Here is a 24,893-nt window from a genome sequence, read left to right as displayed (position 1 = left end):
CACATCAGCTGCTCATCTCCAATCTCTGTCCCTCTTTGCAGGCCTCCCTTTTCCCTAAGACATAACAACAGCGTTGAAATTAGGTCAGTTCCAGTTAATAATCCCACAGTGGCCTCTAAGTGTTCAAGTGAAAGGAGAAGTCATTTGTCTCTCACGTTAAGTGACAAGCTAGAAATGATTACGCTTACTGAGGAAGGCATGTTGAAACCTGAGATACTCCAAAAATTAGGCTTCTTAGGCCAAACCGTTAGCCAGGTTTTTCATGCAAAGGAAAAGTTCTTGCAGGAAAGTAAAAATGCTACTCCAGTGAACACACAAATGGTAAGAAAGAGAAACCACCCTATTTTGCTGAAGAAAGTTTTAGTAGTCTGGATAGAAGATGAAACCAGCCACAACATTCCCTTAAGTCCATGCCTAAACCAGAGCAAGGCCCTAACTCTTCAATTCAAGTCAGAGAAAGGTGAGGAAGCTGAAGTTAGCAGAGGTGGATTCCTGAGGTTTAAGGAAAGAAGCTGTGTCCATACTTAAAAGTGCAAGGTGAAGCCCAAGTGCTGATATAGAAACTGCCGTCAGTTATCTGTAAGATCTAGCTCAGATCAGTAATGAAGGTGGCTACACTGAGCATCAGAGTTGCTATGGAGATGAAACAGCCTTCTAGTGGAAGAAGATGCCATCTAGAACTTTTGTAGCTAGAGAGGAGAAGTCGATGTCTGTCTTTAGAGCTTCAAAGGACAGGCTGACTCTCTTGTTAGGGGCTGATGCAGCTGGTGACTGTAAGTGGAAGCTAGTGCTCCTTTGCCAGTTTGCAAATCGTAGGGCCTCTAAGAATTATGCTGCATCTAATCTACCTGGGCTCCACAGATGGAACAGCAAAGCCTGGATGACAGCAAATCTGTTTCCAGCATGGTTTATTGTTGAGCTCACTGTTGAGACCTACTTCTCAGAAAAAAAAAAGCTTTCAGAATATTACTGTTCATAGACAATGTGCCTGGTTGTCCAAGAGCTCCGATGGAGATGTACAATGAAATTCATGTTCACAGCATTTGGTCGGCAGCCCATGGGTCAAGGAGTAATTTCGACTTTCAAGTCTTATTTTTTAGGAAATGCATTTTGTAAGGCTCTAGCTGCCACAGTAACTCCTCTGACAGATGTGGGCAAAGTAAATTGAAAACCTTCTGGAAAGGATTTGCTGTTACAGATGCCACATTAAGGAGACACTTATGGTTCATAGTGAACCTGACATAGTGAACACAGCTGAGTGACTGAACTGACTGATGGTTCATAGGAAGAGGTCAAAATATCAAGATTAAGAGGAGATTGGAAGGGGCCTTCCCTCACAGTCCAGTGGCTGGGGCTTCGCACTCCCAGGGCAAGGAGGGTGGGTTTGATCCCTGGTCGGGGAACTGGATCCCACGTGCCATAACTGGGGATCCTGCCTGTCACAAGTAAAAGATCCCACGTGCTGCAGCTAAGACCCAGTGCAGCCAAATGAATGAATGAATGAATGATACATAAATATTTTTCAAAAGAAGAAGAAAGCGAAAAACTCCCAATAGTTTGATTAAAAAAAAAAAACAACTTAATTCCAACTCTCATGGATGACTTTGAGAGGGTCAGGTCTTCAGGGAAAGAAGTAACTGCAGACATGATAGAAAGAGCAAGAAAACCAGAATTAGAAGTGGACCCTAAAGATGTGACTGAATTGTTGCAGTCTTATGATAAAACTTTTAACAGATGAGGAGTTGCTTCTTATGGATGAGCAAAGAAAATGGTTTCTTGAGATGAAATTGAGTCCTGGTGAAGATGCTGTGAAAGTTGTTATAAAACATAGGATTTAGAATTTCAAAATAAACCTAGTTGGTAAAGCTAAAGCAGAGTTTGAGAGGACTGACTCCAAATTGGAAAGTTCTACCGTGGGTAAAATACTATCAAACAGCGTCTCATGCTATGGAGAAATTGTTCATGAAAGGGTCAGTTGATGCAGCAGACTTCATGGTGGCCTTTTGTTGTTGTTGCTCAGTTGCTTAGTTGTGTCTGACTCTGCAGCCCCATGGACTGCAGCTCGCCAGGCTTCCCTGTCCTTCACCATCTCCTGGAGCTTGCTCAAACTCATGTCCATTGTGTTGGCGTTGCCATCCAACCATCTCATCCTCTGTTGTCCCCTTCTCCTCCTGCCTTCAATCTTGCCCAGCATCAGGGTCTTTTCTAATGAGTCGGCTGTTTGCATCAGGTGGCCAAAGTATTGGAGCTTCAGCTTCAGCATCAGTCCTTTCGTTGAATATTCAGGGTTGATTTCCTTTAGGATGGACTGGTTGGATCTCCTTGCAGTCCAGGGGACTCTCAAGAGTCTTCTGCAACACCACAGTTCAAAAGCATCAGTTCTTTGGTGCTAAGCCTTCTTTATGGTTCAGCACTCACATCCATATGTAACTCCTGGAAAAAACGTAGCTTTGACTAGACAGATCTTTGTTGGCCAAGGGTTTTAGGGAATTGCCACAGCCACCCCCGCCTTCAGCAACCACTCTCCTAGTCAGTCAGCAGCCATCAACGTTTAGACAAGACCCTCTACCAGCAAAAAGGCTACTATTCACTGACGTCTCAGAGGATGGTTAGCGTTTGTTAGCAATAAAATATTTTTAAGTTAAGGTATGTGCATTTTTAGATGTAATGCTATTGCATGCTTAATAGGCTACAGTGTAGTGTAAAAGTAACTTTTGCATGAACTGGAGAACCAGGGGATTTGTGTGTCTCACTTCATTGCAATATGTACTTTATTGTGGTAGTCTGGAACTGCAGCTGCAACACCTCCGAGTTCTGCCTGTATTCCAGGGAAGGCTGCCCTCACCATTCATTAAATATTGCAACATGCCTTCTGCCCCCATACTACCTTACTCTGCTCTGTTTTTTTCCACAGAGTCATCTAATTATCCTACTTGATTTACTTACTTACGGTTTTAGTTCATTGTCTGCCTCCCTCCGTGTGTGTGTGTGTTATGTCACTTCAGTCACGTCCAACTCAGTGCAATCCCATGGACTGTAGCCTGCCAGGCTCCTCTGTCTGTGGGATTCTCCAGTCAAGAATACTGGAGTGGGTTGCCATGCCCTTCTCCTGGGGATCTTCCCGACCCAGGGGTCCAACCTGGGTCTTCTGCACTGCAGGCAGATTCTTTACCCTCTGCTTCCATCTACTAGATTATAACTTTCAGTAGGTTAGGAGTTTTGTCACTGTTATTATCTCAAACTTCAGAACATTGCCTGGCACGGGGTAGGTGCTCAATGACTTTGTTAACAGTTAAGTGGAATGAAGTCTTTAAATGTTGCCATACAAGAAGGTATAAAGAGGGCAACAGCAAGGGACCGGGGTGGTGGGGTTGGGGGGTGGCTCTTCAAAGGCTGAAGAACAGTGAAGAGCCCTGGGAGGGTCAGGCAGAGAAGGAAGATAACAGGACCAGTTACTTTTACAGGCGTGATCACATTTAACTTTCATAACAGCTGTAATAATATCGGTGGTATTGTTTCCTCTTTACAGATGAGAAAAGTGAGACTCAGGGGTATAATAACAGGCTTTTGGTCACCTAGCTAGAATGTGCCCTGGAGTCGGCATTTGTGACTCCAAAGTCACGTGTTTCCTTTTGTTTCCAGTCTCAGCCCCATCATGTCCTGGATGCAGGAATGTGGGCAAGTTATGTCACTGTTTTGAACATCAGGAATTGTGTCTGTTTGGATTCTGGTGAAAATTAAATGAGAAAAATTCATGGAAAGTGCTTACCATGTATTAAATTTTTTTAAATGTTACTTGTCACTGTTACTATAGCTTGGTAGAGATGCGTCCGTAAACACGTTTATCTGTTGAAAGCCCCCGGACAGCCTTTGCCCTGCTGGTGGTCTGTCCTTGCGGAAGTGCTCCTTGTTGACTTCTGGCTGGACTCAGTTTATTTTTCTTGCTCTCCTGATTATTCCTCTCTGTTGACCAAGTAGAACTTAGAGATCTGATCCACATTGCCTTTGTGCCTCAATGCATTCACTGCTTCTCCTTTCAAATGCCAGTCTTCATTTTGCAAGCCTTCCCTGGTACCCTCTTCCTGATTCCACTTTACTCCCATCCTTGACAATTTGGCTTCAGGAGGGTTCTCTAGTACAGTTTACTCAGCAGTCAGGGGCTAAATCCCTTAGCTCGGCTCCTGCAAGTGTGGTCTGTATTGCCATGCAGTAACTTGTGCTTTCTTACTCTTTTAGGATCATACCAAAACAGAATTGGATGCTTGGAAGATTGTCCGAGTTAATGAAAATTTCCGAGTCATTGCCTTGGGCTTGCCAGTGCCCAGGTACTCTGGGAATCCATTAGATCCCCCACTCCGGTCTCGATTTCAAGCCAGAGATATTTATTATCTTCCCTTCAAGGTAAGTAGGAACAGGGATAATTTGTTTTTAAATTTTTATTTAATTTTGATTGAAATATAATTTATTTGCAATATTATATTAGTTTCAGGTGTTCATCTTAGTGATTCAATATTTTCATAGATTATACTTCATTTAAAGTTATTATAAAATATTGGCTGTGTTCTTTGTGGGTGTCCCTGATAGCTCAGCTGGTAAAGAATCTGCCTGCAATGCAGGAGACCCCAGTTCGATTCCTGGGTCAGGAAGATCCCCTGGAGAAGGGATAGGCTACCTACTCCAGTATTCTTGGACTTCCCTGGTGGCTCAGACAGTAAAGAACCCATATTCCTTGTGCTTGTAGCTTATTTGTTTTATACATGGTAGTTTGTACCTCTTCATCCCCTCCCCTGGCTTTCCCCTCTCTCCTTAAGGGTGGTTTATTTTTAAAACGTCTCTCCTATTTATAATTAATTCAGTTACTATAAAAATGTTACTATGTTTGTAGTTGTCCCCCTCAGTAGTTACTGGAAAGTGAAATGGATACAAAGGTAAAGAAAATCTCTGAAAACTAGGAAGAAAAAGTTACTTTTCTTTTAGAAAAATGACATGTATCAGAAAACGATTTTTTGCTATTGATTGCTTAGTGTTTGCTTGATTAAAAGGTTGAATTATGTCTCTAAGTATTTGCATTTAATATGTTACAGTCCTTATTAATCAATTTGGTATGTTCCTGTGCTATTTTAGGACCAACTTAAACTGTTATATTCAGTTGGAGCCAATGTTCCTACTGAAAAGTAAGTATTTCAGATATACATATAGATAGATCTATATGTGTGTGTGTGTGTGTGTGTGTGTATATATATATATATATATGTTGCTGCTAAGTAAGTCGCTTCAGTCGTGTCCGACTCTGTGCGACCCCAGAGATGGCAGCCCACCAGGCTCCCCGTCCTGGGATTCTCCAGGCAAGAACACTGGGTGGGGTGCCATTGCCTTCTCCGAATATATATATATGCTAACTATTTATATGGAGAAGGCAATGGCACCCCACTCCAGTACTCTTGCCTGGAAAATCCCATGGACGGAGGGGCCTGGTGGGCTGCAGTCCATGGGGTTGCTGAGAGTCGGACACGACTGAGCGACTTCCCTTTCACTTTTCACTTTCATGCATTGGAGAAGGAAATGGCAACCCACTCCAGTGTTCTTGCCTGGAGAATCCCAGGGACGGGGGAGCCTGGTGGGCTGTCGTCTCTGGGGTCGTACAGAGTCGGACACGACTGAAGCGACTTAGCAGCAGCAGCAGCTATTTATATATAAATCGATATTTATAACATATTAACATAATAATTTATACCATTAACATATGCTATATGAAGCATGTTATATTAAACATAAAAATAATATGTTTATATATAAAATTTATATGTAAACACACATAAATATGTATATTTGTGTGTATAAATAGCTTATATGTATATATAAATTCTGGATTCTTAACATTGAACTTGTTTTGCCCATTCATTGATCAACTGATTCATTCATTCAGCAACCATTTGAAGAGCTTTTCAGCAGCTGTGGTACATGTGCTAATGATAAAGTTAATGCGTTAATAAGACATGAACTTTGATGACAAGAATTTCAAGATCCAGTAGTGTTTAAAGATATGTGTATAAATATTTTTCTTTAACATAGTGTGGTAAGGGCCATAATTTCAAAGTGTTGGGGCTGGAACTGTACAAGGTCTTTGCAGAGGCATTGGCATTTGATGTAGATCTTAAAGAATGAGTAGGCTTTTGACTGATAGAGAATGGAATTAAGGAATTCTAAGAAATTTTTTAAAGGCATGGGTTATGAGTGAGTGTGCTTTATTCTTGAAAACATGAAAAGCTCTCAGTGGCCAAAGTTTGGATTTGGACTGAGAAGGGTAGGAGGTAAGACTGACAGGGTAGTTTTGGGTCAGGTTGTGTAAAACCTTACATATTGTGATGGATTTAAGAGATTAGGTACAGTTACCTGTACCTAACAAGCTTCTGAATGAAATGTAATGTGGAGCTGCTGTTCTTTAAGAATTTAATAGTAGATGTCAACTTTTTAGATTAATTAAATTGGCCCAGCTATTTTGTCTTTAACAGATTTTATATACTGAAACTATTAGAATAAAATTTAATACCACTTCTTTTTTTCCCCTAGAGTTTCTCAGCTTTTGTCCTTTGCCACCACTCTCTGTTCCCAAGAATCTTCTACCCTTGGACTTCCAGATTTTCCTTTAGATAGTTTACCAGCTGCAGTTCAAATCCTGGTATGTATCAAGTAATTTAATGACTGGTATATCCAAATGTGGCAAGGAAAATTTAAAAGTTAATCCTTGGAGATTAATCATTTCTGTTTGTCTTGTCATATTCTTCTATAAATATTTCAAGGCCTGAGTTTAATTTGCTGTGCAGCCCAGCAAACTGTACTGAGACCAGTGATGTGTTCTGAGCTTTTAAAGAGCGTACAGCCTTGAGGTTGGGGAGGGCCGGGGGGAAGGTAGACTTCCAGCTCAGGTGTAAGTTGGACATAGGGAAGGAGGTGTTCCAACCGACCACATAGAGGTCAGCTGCAGAGTACCTCGGGCCTCCGACTGGCTTCACCTGAGGTAGGCGAGCTAGGGCTTTCACACTCCAGCGCCATCGGTCCCTGGTTAGTGTTGTCCCCGGGGCCACATGTTCCCAGGCACTAGCTGCTCTCCCACCCTGGGAGCCAAGCTGGCTCCAGGAACTCAAGGGCAATCTTCTTTCAAAGACCTGCAGCAGCTGGCTGCCGAAAGAGCAAGCAGGGAGACAGGAAGGAGGAACCGGATGGGGGCTTTGGTGGAGCATAGACGTCCTCCACTGCGCTTTCATGAAGGTCATGACGGTGGCGTCTGGTGTGATGGGAAGGCAGAGGGCACAGCACAGGCAGAGGTGCTGATTCACCAGAGGGCTTGGTGTGTTTGGAGAATGGTAATAAATTGTGTCACTAGAGCAAATGTGTGTGGTGAAGAGAGATGTGAGGACCTTGTTGTCACAAGTGTTTTGCATGGTGAGTGAGGTTGTCTGGATTTTATGATGTGGAAGAAGTGGCCTGTTAGACATTATTAAGTAGATGGGATGTGCGACAATCAGGTATCTGTAGGAGGAAGACACCTCTGTTGGCAGCAAGGTGGGGTGGGGGTGCATGGGATGCACAGGAACACTGAGACAAGAGACTTATTTTTAATCTCATGTTGCTTCTTATTTTTCTCATTTCCTGAAAGTCAGTGAGTTAGGTTTCCCATGAATCATTTACACCGTTCGAAATACCTGGGGTGACTTCCACGTGGCACTAGTGAAAAAGAACAACCTGCCTGCCAGTGCAGGAGACACAAGAGAAGCTGGCTGGGAAGGTCTGCTGGAGGAGGGCACGCAACCCACTCCAGTATTCTTGCCTGGAGAATTCCATGCACAGAGGAGCTTGGCAGGCTACAGTTCATAGGGTTGCAAAGAGTCAGACACGACTGAAGGGACTTTGCACATGCGTGCGTACCAACATTTGGAGCAACATTTTCCCTCCATATTTTTCATGTCTTCTAATTTTAATTCTTACTGTTTTTTCCTTGGAACTTTTTACTTTGACAATTCTCAAATCCAAAAAAAAAAAAAGTTCAAAAATAGCCAAACATAAAACTATAATCCCATTAAGTAGATTCACCAATTTTTAACATTATTACTGCTTTTGTTTACACTTTCTCTTTTTTACCTAAACAATTCTGAAAGTCAATTGCAGTCAGTATTCTTAACTACTTCAATATGCAGTTCTAAGAATTAGAACATTCTTCTATTAATACATAACCAGGACACGTACTATCACACCTCTCTGCATATCAACAATAGTTCCATAATGTCATCTAATAGGCAGCTTATATTGAAATTTCTCTCGTTGCCCTAATTAAACAGACTTTTTAAAGTAAGGTAAACCCATTTGGTTCCAAATAGGAAAAGGAGTACATCAAGGCTGTATATTGTCACCCTGCTTATTTAACTTCTATGCAGAGTACATCATGAGAAATGCTGGACTGGAAGAAACACAAGCTGGAATCAAGATTGCCGGGAGAAATATCAATAACCTCAGATATGCAGATGACACTACCCTTATGGCAGAAAGTGAAGAGGAACTAAAAAGCCTCTTGATGAAAGTGAAAGTGGAGAGTGAAAAAGTTGGCTTAAAGCTCAACATTCAGAAAACGAAGATCATGGCATCCGGTCCCACCACTTCATGGGAAATAGATGGGGAAACAGTGGAAACAGTATCAGACTTTATTTTGGGGGGCTCCAAAATCACTGCAGATGGTGACTGCAGCCATGAAATTAAAAGACACTTACTCCTTGGAAGGAAAGTTATGACCAACCTAGATAGCATAGTGAAAAGCAGAGACATTACTTTGCCAACAAAGGTCCGTCTAGTCAAGGCTGTGCTTTTTCCTGTGGTCATGTATAGATGTGAGAGTTGGACTGGGAAGAAGGCTGAGCACCGAAGAATTGATGCTTTTGAACTGTGGTGTTGGAGAAGACTCTTGAGAGTCCCTTGGACTGCAAGGAGATCCAACCAGTCCATTCTGAAGGAGATCAGCCCTGGGATTTCTTTGGAAGGCATGATGCTAAAGCTGAAACTCCAGTACTTTGGCCACCTCATGCGAAGAGTTGACTCATCAGAAAAGACTCTGATGCTGGGAGGGATTGTGGGCAGGAGGAGAAGGGGACAACAGAGGATGAGATGGCTGGATGGCATCACTGACTCGATGGACGTGAGTCTGAGTGAACTCCGGGAGTTGGTGATGGACAGGGAGGCCTGGCGTGCTGCGATTCATGGGGTCGCAAAGAGTCGGACACGACTGAGAGAGTGAACTGAACTGAACTGAAACCTATTTGGGAAAGCAGTTTGGGGTGAAGAATTTGAGGATGAAAACACTTCCTGACTTTGTAGTTACAACAGTGACTTATATGGGCTTCCCAGGTGGCGCTAGTGGTAAAGAACCTGTCTGCTGATGAGACAAAGAAGACGTAGGTTCAGTCCCTGGGTTGGGGAGATCCCCGGAGAAGGGAATGGCAAACCCACTCCAGTATTTCTGCCTGGAGAATTGCATGGACAGAGGAACGTGGTGGGCTACAGTCCTTGTGGTTGCAAAGAGTTGGACACAACTGAAGTGACTGAGCATGAACACTTTGTAACTTTGTAGTTGTAACAGTGAAGCCAGGAGTATGTGCATGAGGTCCACCAAGGTTAGGAGTAAGGGGAAAAGAGAAGGTACTTTGGGATGAGTGGGGTAGAGAAATGTGCCAAACACATAATCTTTGGACATGCTGAATGGGAGTCTGTGGGACACCCATAGAGTCACATCTCACAGACAGTTGGGAGCTTAGATCTAGAGCTGAAGAGACTTGTCAAGAGTAGGGATGGAGACACACCGTCAGTAGCTGAAAGATGAGAGTGGGCGAGTTTACCAGGGAAAGGGTGCAGGCCAGGGAGAGAAGAGGAAACTATGGATATTTGCTTTTGTGGACTTCTTGAGAATGTGAGACACTTGCTGGCTATCGTTTATGATGCAATTTCAATGTCACATGTATGTTTCAGCTACACTTTTTGTGATGGTTGTAGATGTCCTTCATTCCCATGTGTTTTCCGTCCCAAATAGGACTCCTTTCCTATGATGTCAATCCAACACGCGCTCCAGTGGCTTTACCCGTACACTGTGTTACTGGGCCATGAAGGGAAGATGGCTGTGCAAGGGGTTTTAAAAGTAAGTGTCTGCTTCACTTTCTTTCTTACCTTTCCCGTGTTCTCTTCCTGTGCCTTCTTTTCCCTTCTCATCTCTCTCTTACCCTTTTTTCCTACTTTTGTGTCTCCTCCTTTCTTTCTTTCCTGTGTCTTTTCTTCTCCTCTTTTCCAGACGTGCAGGTGCTGGCTTGACAGTAATGGGGAGTAAATATTCCTTCTGCATTTATTAGCAGGCACTCTACACTAAGGAAGAGCTTTTCTTCTCCATGACATACTTATTTATTCATTTATATCAATATGGACTTATGGATCCCTATTTCATTCAGTGGGTTATAATTTACTATCATTATTTATTTTCACACTAACATTATCTCAGGTCTTGGCCACTCTAAGCTAATTATTGGTAGAGTCATTGACTCACCCCAAATAATTCCCTTTTATGAAGGACGTTTTTGTTTTTCTTACACAGTTTGACTCAAGGCATATAGATTTCTAAGAAGCAGGTACAATGTGAACACTTGGCAGTTGTGGTCATGTGTACACGCCCCAGGATTTGACATATGGAATAGTATTTGGGGACTTCCTTAATGGTCCAGGGGTTAGGGCTTCACACCCCCAGTGCAGGGAAGTAAGATACCCACATGCTGCACTGTGCGGCCAAAAAAACAGAGATACTTGAACTGTATTTATTCTGCCTTATCCCAGAACATACACAGGGGTCTTTGGGAATATGGAAGTACTCTCTGCAGCTAGTATTAGTGAGAGGGGCTCAGAAGAGTGGAACAGTAGATTCTAATTACTTAAGTGGGATTTTATTTTGTATATCAGCTAGTCCAAGAAGTAGTGTTTTCATTGATTGGTGATGTCAATAATAATAATAGCAAAATAAAAATAACAAAAAGCTGTATCCTCATAAATGCTAGAATGTATAGTTATTAGCAGAATCTTAAGGAAAAACAAGAAGAAGCAAGGGGAAAACAATGGTCAATAAAGAGACAAAGGAAAGTGGAGGAGACAGAAGAGAGAGACGCAGGCCTGAGAGTGTGAAATAGCAGCCACTGGTGAAAGAAAGGGGTTTTCTGTGTGTGTGAGAAGGGGTGAGGGAGTGGGGGTGGGAGAGAGGGGGAAATAGAAGGAGGTTAAAGAGATAATGGAGAACCATTTGGAAATGGGGAAATTAATTCATAGGCTCAGGGAGTCGGGAAACTACCAGTTTGACTGTATAGTTCACTCTAAGATTCAGAGAGTTTTTTTCTCTTTGGCTGCGCTGGGTCCTCTTGTTTCTGCTCAGGCTCCTCTAGTTGTGGCGAGCGGGGGCTGCTCTCTGGTTGCAGTGCGTGGGCTTCTCACTGTGGCGGCTTCTCTCGTTGCCCAGCACAGGCTCTCGGGCGCGTGAGAGCCTTAGTGCACTAGAACGTCAGCGGTCGTGGTGCACAGGCTTAGTTGCTCCGCAGCGTGTGGAATCTCCCCAGACCAGGGGCCGAACCCGTGACCTCTGGAATGGCAGGCAGTTTCTTACCCACTGGGCCACCAGAGAAGTCCTAGAACTCACCTTTGGTTTAATTAACATCTGTGCTACCTTGGCATCCGTCATTGAAATAGCATACCTAATGTCTGAGAAAAAAAGCCTGTATTTACAGGTGAGCTCCCAGCTGCACATCAGCACAAAGTTCAGTGCCGTGGGAACAAGGGTACATGGAATAGAAGAAAATATCAGTTCTGATAAAATGAAGCAATATAAGCTTTTGTGACACAAGCAAGAGAGGGTATTGATAAGTGTCTAGATAAGTCTTATGAACGAAGGTCTTCATTTTTACAAAGGTATCAGTTTGATGTGTTTCTGGTCTCTAATTTCAGAATTAGTCATACAAATTCTATAAAGTTATACAATGCCTTTAAAGAGTTGAGTTTTCTAAAGAAGATAGTCAGTGTTGCTTCATTTTGTTTGGCCTTTATCTGGACCTTTATAATTAAAGGGGAACATAGAATACTGATTGAGAGTCCATATTACAAACAGAAATAATTTCAAATCTGATTGTAGAATTTAAAAAAAAATGGAAAAAGGGGAATTTTGTTACTTATGTAAGAGGAGAAAAAGTGATTGTCTTTTCTTGCCTTAATTTTGTGAAGAATTATATATCTATTTTATTCCTCTATTTCCTTTTTGATCAACAATCTTTAAATTTCCTATGCCAGCAAATGGTAACTCACCTTGCAACTTCAGTTCTTGAACTATTTTAGTGTATTCTAGCCTGCTATTTTTATTCTACCGAAATATTTTAGTTTGCATTATTTATGAGGATGTAACAAGTATAGCAAGTGTTCAAGGCATTAGTTCCTTTCTGGAATATAAATGCTCTGACATCAACCCTATGTCAAGTTAAAACTGTCATTACTATGGCTGGAATAAAAGCATGGCTTTAAGCTCATAAATGTATTGTTTTAGAATTTTATGAGTCTGAGTTCCAGATTCTAATGAATGTAATTACTTGGCTAAGGCTTTACTCCTTTTCTATTAAACTTCCTTAAAATACAATGTAACTTTTTCTTTTTCTCTTTTTGATGAAATTAAGGAGTCAATGATTGTTAATTGTCTACAACATGGAAGCTCTTCCTATCAAACTGTGTGACACCAGGGGAATTTGCATATATAAATTGTGTAAAGTATAAAACTTATGTTTTCTGTGGTAGCACAAATAAACAGTTTTTCTTAGGATGGAGAAAGGAATGATTGTCTTGGGTACTTAAGACATTGAAATGAGGACGTGAACTGGGCTGTTGTGTTTAAAATGTTGAAACTGAAGATAATTTTCTTCCCCAGACTCTATTTTCTAGAATTGAATCATTCTGTTGAATAGGCAGTGATCTGTTCTTTCATTGGGTTTCAACTCTTTTGCTATAGTGATCGTGTTCTGTAAGTATTGTAGGATTTGTGGGGAATAATTTCTGCCTGTTTAATGCTAAAAATGAGTTAAGCCTTTCATATTGAATATGCTGCTGTTAAATGGGCATAGGATTTAATTAATTCTTAATTAGTATCCTCATGTTGCATATACTTACTTGTGTTCTGTATGCGTTTTTTATATAATCAGCTGGGATTAGAGAGTTTAACCTAGTGTTAGAACCTTGATCACTGGCCTACATGGAAAAAGAATCAGTGGTCCGGGCGTTTTAGGTCCAGTCTGGCAAGATTGAGAACCTGTGTTGTGGAAGGCAGTATATCAGATACCATAGAAGATTGATTGTTATACTTTATCATAACCAGTTAAACTAACCATACAGGCAGTCAGCAGGATGGTGTCCAGGAGGTTCTATTTTTCTCAATTTCAGGCAGCTGTTAACTTCTGTTGATTTAAGAAATCAACTGATACAGCCCTTGTTATAATTTACTTTAAGCATGTTTTCAAGAGTCACATCATCCTTTTCTAGGAAGCTGGAACCTTTGATTATCAGGAATTGTAGACTGAAAACTTCTGTCAGATCATTCTATTCCTTGGTATTTAGTAAATTTTAGGGCCTATTTTCCGGAGAAGGCAGTGGCACCCCACTCCAGTACTCTTGCCTGGAAAATCCCATGGATGGAGGAGCCTGGTAGGCTGCAGTCCATGGGGTCGCTGAGGGTCGCATACGACTGAGCGACTTCACTTTCACTTTTCACTTTCATGCATTGGAGAAGGAAATGGCAACCCACTCCAGTGTTCTTGCCTGGAGAATCCCAGGGACGGGGGAGCCTGGTGGGCTGTCATCTATGGGGTTGCACAGAGTCGGACATGACTGAAGTGACTTAGCAGCAGCAGCAGCCTCAGGGACTATTTTCAGGTCATCTTTAGTAATTGGCTTAAGTAGAATGAATGGTATCTGCAAAAATAGGGGGAAAATATTCTCATTAATTTTTTTGCCTTTATTTTTATAACACTGAATGACTTTTAGTTTTAATTAAGATGGACATTTCCAGATATCCAACATTAATACTAAAATAAAAAGTAAATTATATGTTTTTCTGGTCATTTTATAGCGCTTTGAACTCGAGGATTCAAGAAGATCTGTGCTTCCTGAGAAGATTGTGAGAGTGGAAAGGACGACCGAAAACAATGTCTTCCAAGCTTCTGTGACCATCCGGATTGCAGAAAAAGAGGTGACCATCAAGGTAATGAATGAATCAAGGTTTGTACTTTCTAAGATTGCCTGTATTAACCACACAGGTTCTGGTTAGTACTGGACATTTTTTTTTAACCTAAATTGAATTTATAATCTGTTCATAAGTCTTTGGTTCCATAGTGTCACATATATATGTCTGTATCTGTGTATTTATGTATCCAGTCGTAAACTCTGTAAAAAAATTTGTAAACTGGAAAAATTTAGGAGAAACATAGGGATAGCTTTTCATCAAAAACCAGTCAGCCTCTGGGAAATCAAATACAGTGTTTATTAATGAAAGCATTTTGTGTTCTAAGTCCTTGATAAGAAATAGTTTGAAAATATGTTTTCAAAGATTTCACAGCTGAGGATTGAGACCCCAAGGACTGTAGCCCACACGGCTCCTCTGTCCCTGGAATTCTCCAGGCAAGAATACTGGAGTGGGTAGCCATGCCCTTCTCCAGGGTATCTTCCTGACCCAGGGATCGAACCCGGGTCTCCTGGATTGCAAATGGATTCTTTACTGTCTTAGGTACAGGGAATCCCAGAACTAAGGATTACCCTTTTCAAATAAAATATCTGTCAGCTATAGGAAGCGGTTGAAAGGGGAGCTATTGTAGGTGAACAGTTTTTAGAGGAGGGAATGGTATTTGGTCACAGAGCTCCATCTGCTTTCTCTGCCTGCTTTTTTCTAACCCTTTCTTTGAGGGTCCTGCGAATCCCAAGAGGTGATAGGAAGCTGACACTAGAATACACAGCTTGAAAAATACTGACTTAATGAAATTGTAAGTGAATGTAGGAAAGAGTAAACGCTTGCCTTCTTATGTTAGGACAGAGCGAATTTTCATGATAGACTTTTTTGTTTGTTTTAATGTAATAGTAATAATATTAGGTTGGCCAAAAGTTTGTCCAGGTTTTTCCATAAGATGGTACAGAAAAACCTGAGCAAACTTTTTGGCCAACCCAATACTTATTCATGTAATTGTATTTATTCAGTCATCAAACAAAATATTGAATATGTCTACCATGAGCTGGGCTCTGTTTTGGAATCTGCTGAGTGCCTGCAGTGTACTAACACTTTAATAAGGAGGAGATAGGAAATAAAACGAAGTAGGTGTGAAGGACGGGAGGAGGTTTTAAGAATAGCTGCCTGTGAGTGGTAAACTAAAAATAAAAATGGGAAAAGATTTGTGGATAGTTTGGAAATCAGATCTTTGGTGATTTTGGAGAATCCCAGTTGGCTGATTTTAAATTCTGTCCTTATAACTGAAATTTGAGCAAAAACCTTCATTCTCAAGCAGTGCATTGTTATTATGAGTTATAAATAGCATGAAAATTACTTGATTCTCATGAAAATGTCTGACAGCATGGGCTTTAATTTTAGAGGGATTATTGACTTGGAAGTTTGATGAAAATGATCATCAGATCTGTGCTTGAGAAAATTGCTACTCTCCTGAAATATCTAAAACACTATATAATTGAATTGAGCAGGAAATTATTTGAAATTTTAAATGGCAGTTGTATGCTTTCATTTACTAATATTTTTAGAAAAATATGCATATTACATTTACCTCTTTTTAATTGTAGGTACCAGCTGGGACTAGGCCATTAAGTCAGCCTTGTACATCGGACCATTTTATACAAACCTGGAGCCATAAACAACTACTTGCTGAAATGATGCAGTCTCACATGGTTAAGGACATATGCTTAATTGGAGGAAAAGTAAGACTGGCAGCCGTACTGCAAACTTCTGTTTCCTGACTTTGGGTTGTTTTGACTTATCCCTTAAATGATTGTGTCCATTTGTAGGGTTGTGGAAAAACAGTCATCGCTAAGAACTTTGCAGACACCTTGGGATACAATATAGAACCTATCATGCTGTATCAGGTATGCTGTTCATTTTTAGTACTTGGACTATAAACGTATGCTTTCGGACCATCAGTAGAATTTATGGATATCCTTATTTAAGTTGGACCTGTTAGTTTTGAAGTTGATAAATAACTGAAACAGCTATCAAACTGGAATGCAATTATAATTATTTGGAATTTTTGAAAGTGTATTCTAGGATATCTGATGTCCCCGAAATACCACGGTCTGTTTTTACATGCATGTGTACACTCAGTATAGTTAACAGTAACTTGGATATACAGTTTTCCCAGCATGATTTGTTGAAAAGACTGTCTTTTCCCCTATAGGATAGTCTTGTCATTCTTGTAAAAAAATCAAGTGACCGTATGTGTGCCGTAAATTTCTGGACTCCCTATTCTACTCCACTGGTTTATATGTCTGTCTGTATGGTGAGGGGGAGTACTTTTTTTTTTTTTTTTTGCTTAATTCATGGAAGATGAGATGAATACCTTGCCTTCTTAGAAAATCACTCCTCTTGATGGTTAGCTCAATATGAAAGTTCATTAGAAGTGATCTGAGAATGGCATTTTATCATAATCTGCCTGCAGTGCAGGAGACCTGAGTGTGATTCCTGCGTTGGCAAGATCCCCTGGAGAAGGGAATGGCAACCCACTCCAGTATTCTTGTCTGGAAAATTCCATGGACAGAGGAATCCGGCAGGCTACAGTCCATGGGGCTGCTAAGAGTTGGACACAACTGAGTAAATAACACTTTCACTTTTCACCAACCTAGTTTCAAATGAAAATACTTTTCTACCAAATGATGGGGAGGAAAAAAGCCTAAATCATCAATATATTTATAAAACAAGTTAAATTTTATTATAAACATTTTATATTCTATTTATAAGTCTAGGATAAATACAAGCATAATTTACCTTCCCAGCTGCCATTGCTTTGACATCATACAGAGAAGACCTTTTGTGAAGATAATATTTCTTTTCTCTTTGACCTCACCCCCATTTATTAGTAGTATTATTGCTAAAATTGTACACATTATTCTTTTTCTTACGTTAAAGTAAAAACTCCCATTCTAATGAAAGCTGGAAAGAATTTTTGCCTCATCTGTTTATTCCGGACAGTACCGATTCTGTATCAGATTTCTATAGTCAGTTTATGGTGATTTGTACAGTGTAGTGACAGATTACCCTATGAGCGTGTGCTTGAACTGTGAAGGTCACAGTAACCCCATCCTACTCTCTGTTAAAAGAAGAACCAAACAAGGGAGTACATGTGTATTTGTCAATATAGATCTCTCAACTACTGAAAAACTATCTAAAGAATCTTGCCATTGAGAAAGTTACCCTTATGCGAGAAAGAATTAGTTTAAGAGGCCGAGAACAGGTTTTCTTATGTATTTTTGGAGAGTGCCAGTAAGTTCACGAAAGATTTCTTTTAATTTTTTTTAACTTTCCTGTTGAATTTGTTGATTGATGAAGAAAGGTAAGAAAATTATACTATTAACGTTGATGGCAGACCATTCTATTACCTGATACTCCTCTGAGATATGAAGTCAGTCTTTTCTAGTTCCTGCCATGAGATAAGGTCATTTAGTCATATCTTGAGTGAGTGAGTGAGTGAGTGAAGTCGCTCAGTCGTGTCCGACGCTTTGCGACCCCGTGGACTATAGCCCACCAGGCTCCTCCATCCATGGAATTCGCCAGGTAACAGTACTGGAGTGGGTTGCCATTTCCTTCTCCAGGGGGTCTTCCCAACCCAGGGATCGAACCCAGGTCTCCTGCACTGCAGGCAGACGCTTTAACCTCTGAGCCTAATCTTCTATCTGAAAAATAAGGGGGGTGATGATATTCAAAAGGCACATAAGATTCCCATAAAAATATTTTGCCCAGCCTCAGCATGTACACTGTCTACATTGTAGATGGCCTGCAAGGATTGGGAAAACTGGTGCCGAGATAAAGAAACATCATATATTCTGAAAATCCCTTTTCCAACTTTGCTCTTCTGCTCATTAATCTTTAGAGCAATGACTGGGAGAAAAAATTGGTTTAGAAAGATATGAAGAAATATAATATTGACAACATGTTCTGTAGGTGATTTTGTATGTCTGTCTCTCCATATGGCTCCTTTCCATGAACTGAATCAGAGTGTATATCAGGCCCTATATTGACATTGGCAAGTTTTGTAAACTGTTAATCAGTTGGTCTCATGATAGAAAACAAGCTCTTGAGATTAAATATGACTCTGCTTACAGTTTCATATTTATTAGTAGTGTTCATTGATTTATTTGGAACAGAGGAATTAATTTAATAGAATTCAAGGTTAGATTTTGGTTTTATAATAATGTAGCCCATATTAATGCAAAATTTTCAGAAGTTTGGCCCAACATAGAGAATTTAGTGGGAATAAGTAACTCAGCATCCATTTTCCTAGAAGATATAGAGATTTCCCTGTTAATTGTACATGTATAAAGCTACGCTTAATCTGTAGGTTTTGCCTTATTTTTAGACTTGACTATTTTTAGAACTGGATTTCATATGAAGAAAAAGAAAAACAGAGCTTTAACACAGATTTGTGGCAGTACATAAAATAAGTTTTATAATAGGCTATAAAAATCTTAAATCATTTGGCTCAAGTGTTAGGTCAGATTCTTTTAACTGGTTATTCTTTTTTTAGTGTTGAAGCCAGTGATTTCATAGTATTGAAGAAATACAGGTTATTATTCTTTTCTTTCACAACCAGATAAGGGCATGCTTCCAGATGTCTTTTCACACCAATGTAAATAGCACCAGATCTGTAATCTCTTATTTTTCTTTTTAAGTATTAGTTGGATTAAAAGCCAAGTCAACTCCAATCAAAAATTAAGGTCAAATAAGTTTAGGAGACTTATAGTGAACTGTCTAAAATCACTGTCTAAAACATATTGAAGTCTTAGGATCATTTTTGACCCTCAAGTTTTTCTTTTTATTCTAAACTCAAACCAAATCCTTTTCTTCATCTTCAGTCTAATTTACAATCTCTCTTTCCTGTTTATCCAAATACGGAGTAGACATATCTTAACTTTTATTCTCTCTCATCTGTTTTTACTGCCCTGTGTCTTGGATTTATTTCCTTGCCTCTTGTCTTTGTCTGGCATTTGCACTTTTTTCATGAAGATTCCAAGACTCTGTATTAATTTAAGTGGTTGATACTCAACCTTGGAGCTGGCTTTCTGTATGATTCTGTAGATCATTTTGTTTTCTATATTTACTTTGCTACAATCTGTCATTCTTTCTGTCTCCTGAGTATTTTTTCTTTTTCCCTCAAGAATAACCTTCATAAGGCTAAGAATTTACTTGAACTCAATTCTTCAAATTTATTTTATTATAAAATTTATTATAAAAATGTATATCATCATACAAATTCTACATCCTCTGAATTTTCAAATAGAAATTATAAACTAAGGGTAGTTGTCTTTTCATAGAGCTCTCCCTCATTTTTTCATAGCTGTGTGTTATTCCATCATGTGGTAATACCCGAGTTTACTCACCCTGTCTCCTGTATCTGGACAATTGGGCTGTTTCCAGTATTTTGTAATTACAAACTAAGCTGCAATGAATAACCTTGTGCATATGTAGTTTCATATTGTTGGAAGTGTATCTTCAGGATTAATTCCTAGAAGTGAAGTTGTTAGGTCAATAGGTAAATACATGTGTGGTTTTGTGGTGTGTGTGCTTGTTAAATTGCATCAGTCGTGTCCGACTCTTTACGACCCTGTGGACTGTGGCCCGCCAGGCTCCACTGTCCATGGCGTTATCCAGGCGAGAATACTGGGGTGGGTTGCCACACCCTCCTCCAGGGGATCTTCCCAGCCCGGCTGTCAAACCCATGTCTCTTATGTCTCCTGTGCTGGCAAGCGGGTTCTTTACCACTCGTACCACCTGGGAAGCTGGTGGTTTTGTTAGATATTGCCAAATTTTCCTCTGTAAGGATATGCCATTTTGTGTTCCTACCAACAATGCCAACAGAGAGGGCTGCCAAGCTCTTCAAATTTTGCCAATTTGATAGTTAGAAATGCTATCTAATGAGTAGTTTTAATTTGCATTTTTTTATATTAGGAGAAAAATTGAAAATCTTTCCTATTTTTAAGAGCCATTATTATATCTCTCCTTAGCAAATTATCCGTTCATTTCTTTTGCCCATTTTTCTACTAGGTTTTTGATCTTTTTCCCCTTATTTTTGTGTCTAATATTAGGCATATCTGCTTTTTATCTGTGGTCTATCTGCATATATTTCTCTCTCAGTCTGTGAGTTATACTTTGATTTCATTTATGGATAAGTTAGCTTTGCCTTGTACATTTTAAATGTTTTGTAATTAAATTTATTGTTATTTTATTGCATCTAGATTTTGAGTCATAAGGATTTTCCCTATCCCCAGGTTAAGGAGGAATTCACTCATGTCTCTTTCAGCTTCTAGGCTGACCTCTCTCCAGTTCTTGCACGTAACCGTTCATATTTTAGAAGCAGCAGGATAGCACTGGATCTTTCTCTTTCATGCCACCATCTCTCTCTCTCTGACCACAGCTGGGAAACATCCTCCCACTTTATGGAGTCAGATTATAAAGTTGGGCCCACAGGGGTAACCCATAATAATCTCCCCATCTCAAGGTCATTAAGTGAATCTTGTCTGCATAGTTCCTTTTGCCATGTAAGGTTACATACTCACAGGTTCTGGGAATTAGGACACAGATATCTTTGGGGGGCATTATTCTGCCCATTACAGTGACCGTAATGGAAGATCACACCACTGAGAACATTGCCATGGGTGGTATTTGAGTTACAAATGTAGTACCTCTTTCAGTCCATATAGTTTTCATATTCATAGTGATTCAGTATGTACTGCAAGCATCCAACTTCATGATATTCTTTGGTGTAGTAGTGCCCATGTATTTGTTGAAGTATGTATTACTTTTTAACAGGTTATTTCCCCTGTACTAAAATGTAGGCATTACCCTGAATTTTTATTTGAAATTATGTGTACAGGTATAGTATATTACTTATGGGTTTTTTCAAGGCTATAAAGCAAAAATTACAAAGTGTTGTTTATAAAATGGGGATGTTTATAAAATAGAGTGGATCTAACAGGATGGAGAACCCAGTGGGTTAGACCGTAGCATAGTGCTTGGCATGAAGATATGCAGTTGAATATGCACCATCTTCGGAGAAGGCAATGGCAACCCACTCCAGTACTCTTGCCTGGAAAATCCCATGGATAGAGGACCCTGGTGGGCTGCAGTCCATAGGGTCATGAAGAGTCAGACACGACTGAGTGACTTCACTTTCACTTTTCACTTTCATGCATTGGAGAAGGAAATGGCAACCCACTCCAGTGTTCTTGCCTGGAGAATCCCAGGGACGGGGGAGCCTGGTGGGCTGCCGTCTATGGGATCACAGAGTCGGACACGACTGAAGCGACTAATGCACCGTCTTAGAGGCTTGTTCTTGTTCAGTTGCTTAGTTGTGTCTGACTGTTTACGACTCTATGGACTGCAGCACGCCAGGCTTCCCTGTCCTCCACCATCTCCTGGAGTTTGCTCAAACTCGTGTTCATTTAGTTGGTGATGCCATCCAACCATCCATCCTCTGTCATGCCCTTCTCCTTCTGCTGTCAGTCTTTCCCAGCATCAGGGTCTTTTCCAGTTCAGCTCTTCACATTAGGTGGCCAAAGCATTGACGCTTCAGCTTCAGTATCAGTCATTCCAATGAATATTCAGGGTTGATTTCCTTTAGGAACTTGGGAAATTTAAAAATATTTTTAAGTAGAATGACTTTTGTTTTTACATATGTGAGGGATAGAGGTGATTATTCAAACATTGTTGTCATTCTCCCCACAAAAAACAGTTAAGAGCTTCTCCATGTATAGTGTTCTCTAATGCAGAATAGCAATAGAATTACTTAGATCAGCTTCTGATTTCTGAGAGCTAATTAATTCTTACACCTTAAGGCAGGAGGCGATTTTGAGACAAATCCATTTCCATTCTAGAATTACAATTTTCCACATGTTTTCTATGTTTTTAAAGAATAACGTTTTGTGACAATGTAATAATCTCTTTTTGCAACCTCTTTGAAGCGTTTCATTTACTAAAATTTATAATTACTCTAAAATAGGCCAGTAAAGTGGAATTTCCTGACTTTCAAAATTAAGGATGAGAAAGGTTAAGTGCCAGAGTTTATACCTCAAGCAAAGCTTATACAACGGGAACTAGCTTATTAATTTTCAAGTCATTTTCTTGACTACCAGATTGTACATCTTTAAAAACAAAAGTAGCAGACAGTGAGGCTTACTCTGAGATAGGAGGGCGCTGGGTTGCGGCCCTAAGAGTACCACCTGTTTTTATTTGGAATGCTTTCCTTCATGTTAGGTGGGTTTGCTGTAGAATGGTGGTGTCCTCGTGAATCAGTTTGTCTTTCAGTACGGGTCTGTTTTTCTACTTTCTGGCTTTTTAAAAACCATAGAATGGAGGAGTTACCAAAAATCAGTGGTTGTTTTCAACTAATAGAAGCCCATCTCAAGAGTGTATTATTTTTATAATTGAAACTTTGTAAAACATATCTTAGACTCTCACTCTGATGGAGAAATCATCTAAAAAACGGAGTGTAATGGCACTTATAGTAATTTATATTAAGTTTGCAGCTGGAACTAATTGGATTGTTTATCTGATAGCACATAACTACAAAGTTATATATTGAAAAGTCAAGCTGTTTGCTTAACTTGATAACCTTTTAAACTTATACACTCTAAAAATACAAAGTGTATTATTTTAAAGTTTAACTGTGCAATATATGTTAATAAAGTTTCATCTTACTGTATTTGCATACATTTGCCATTTAAAAGGCCGGAAGTTTTACATTCATTTTTTTAAACAAAAGTATCCAAACATGATATTCAAATCTTTTATAATTTTAAAAGTATGTACTGAACTCCTTATTTAATTGAAACAGTGTACATTTTAAGTAACGAACAACATCTTTTGTGTTGTCTTAACAAATTTAGTTATCGTGAGGTATTTATTAGATTTATAAAAACACTCTAAGAGGCCTTTGGCCATGTGTATAAAAATAAACATTACAGTAAAACCAAATCCATTAGCCGAAGGAAGAAAACAAAAGTAACCAGAGAATCCTACCAAATAAGGAATTTCAGCCTGAAAGGTATTTCATTTACCATCCTTGGTGATCCCAAAACATAGGATCCATAAACTTGAGAGGGAAAGAATTTCAAATTTGAGGATTCTCTGTGGAATAGCTCCAAACTTAAGGACACAGTGTGATGAAGTCCCAGTACTGTTGGTAAGAACAAACTGTTATGCTTGACTGTCTCTATCAGTTAGGACATTTGTTCTAAGTCTACTTTACAGTAATCTTGATTAGGGGTCTTAGGGCAATCTTTAATCTTGATTAGGAGTCTTAGGGCAATCTTTTAAGGGTCCTCAGGATTAAAGATTGCCCTAAGACCCCCAATCAACATTAAAGATTGCCCTAAGATCCCTAATTAAGATTACTGTAAAGTGCATTTAGAACAAATGTCCTAACTGATAGAGACGGTCAAGCATAACAGTTTGTTCTTACCAGCAGTACTGGGACTTCATCAACACTGTCCTTAAGTTTGGAGCTATTTCACAGAGTAAGGAATAAGAGTTTAGAGTAAGGATTTGCTAAAGGTTAGTTAGTAAGAATGGAGAAGGCCATGGCAACCCACTCCAGTGTTCTTGCCTGGAGAATCCCAGGGATGAGGGAGCCTGGTGGGCTACCGTCTATGGGGTCGCACAGAGTCGGACACGACTGAAGCGACGCAGCAGCGGCAGTTAGTAAGAGTAAGGCTTTGCTAAAAGTTAGTAGGATTAATGGGCTTCCCTTGTGGCTCAGCTGGTAAAGAATCTGCCCAAAATGAGGGATACCTGGGTTTGATCCCTGGGTTGGGAAGATCCCCTGGAGGAGGGAAAGGCTACCCACTCCAGTATTCTGGCCTGGAGAAGTCCATGGGTCACAAAAAGTCAGACACAACTGAGCGACTTTTCTTCAGCAGAATTAATAATGAAGTTATATGTTTATATTCTTATGGGAAACATGTCAAGAAAGAAAAGAAAGAAGGATTTTGATTTGATTTTGACAATTACAAATTTCTGTAAGTACCTTTGTTGTTGTTCAGTTGCTAGGTCACGTCCGACTATCTGAGACCCCGTGGACTGCAGCACACAGGTGTTCCCTGTCCTTCACTACCTCCCGGAGTTTGCTCAAACTCATGTCCAATAAGTCAGTGATGATATCTAACCATCTCATCCTCTGCCACTCCCTTCTCCTCCGCCCTCAATCTTTCCCAGCATCAGGGTCTTTTCCAGTGAGTCAGCTTTTCATGTCAGGTGGCCAAAATATTGGACCTTCAGTTTCATCATCAGTCCTTTGATTGAATATTCAGGGTTGATTTCCTTTAGGATTGACTGGTTTGATTTCCTTGTTGTCCAAGAAACTCTCAAGAGTCTTCTCCAGCACCCCAATTTGAAAGCATATGTTTTATAAACATATTTTTATTTTTGGAAACAAAAAGTAAATACATACTTCTCAGCTTTATCATCTAGTTGCCTTTTATGATTCCTAAGTGCTTTGTTTTTCTGTTTCCCCCTTATTGAAAAAACTCCAGTTATTCAGGATCCAACCACTTTCTAAATATATTGAATTTTATTGCTGGTTTGCAAACCAAAG

General features: G+C 39.9%; 1 protein-coding gene across 1 annotated transcript in view; it reads left to right on the top strand.

Annotated features, from left to right (window-relative positions):
* The window catches only part of VWA8 (von Willebrand factor A domain containing 8), a 384,198-nt gene that overhangs the window by 60,445 nt on the left and 298,860 nt on the right, over positions 1-24,893 (top strand). The window contains exons 6-12 of the mRNA XM_070380245.1: positions 4,237-4,401; positions 5,125-5,174; positions 6,571-6,679; positions 10,073-10,177; positions 14,171-14,302; positions 15,880-16,014; positions 16,102-16,179. Of these exons, the coding sequence (XP_070236346.1) occupies positions 4,237-4,401; positions 5,125-5,174; positions 6,571-6,679; positions 10,073-10,177; positions 14,171-14,302; positions 15,880-16,014; positions 16,102-16,179 (774 nt within the window). The remainder of the gene's footprint in view (positions 1-4,236; positions 4,402-5,124; positions 5,175-6,570; positions 6,680-10,072; positions 10,178-14,170; positions 14,303-15,879; positions 16,015-16,101; positions 16,180-24,893) is intronic.

This window comes from Bos mutus, chromosome 12, assembly GCF_027580195.1.
Source record: "Bos mutus isolate GX-2022 chromosome 12, NWIPB_WYAK_1.1, whole genome shotgun sequence".
Lineage (NCBI taxonomy): Eukaryota > Metazoa > Chordata > Mammalia > Artiodactyla > Bovidae > Bos > Bos mutus.
This window is presented reverse-complemented; position numbering and strand designations above follow the sequence as displayed.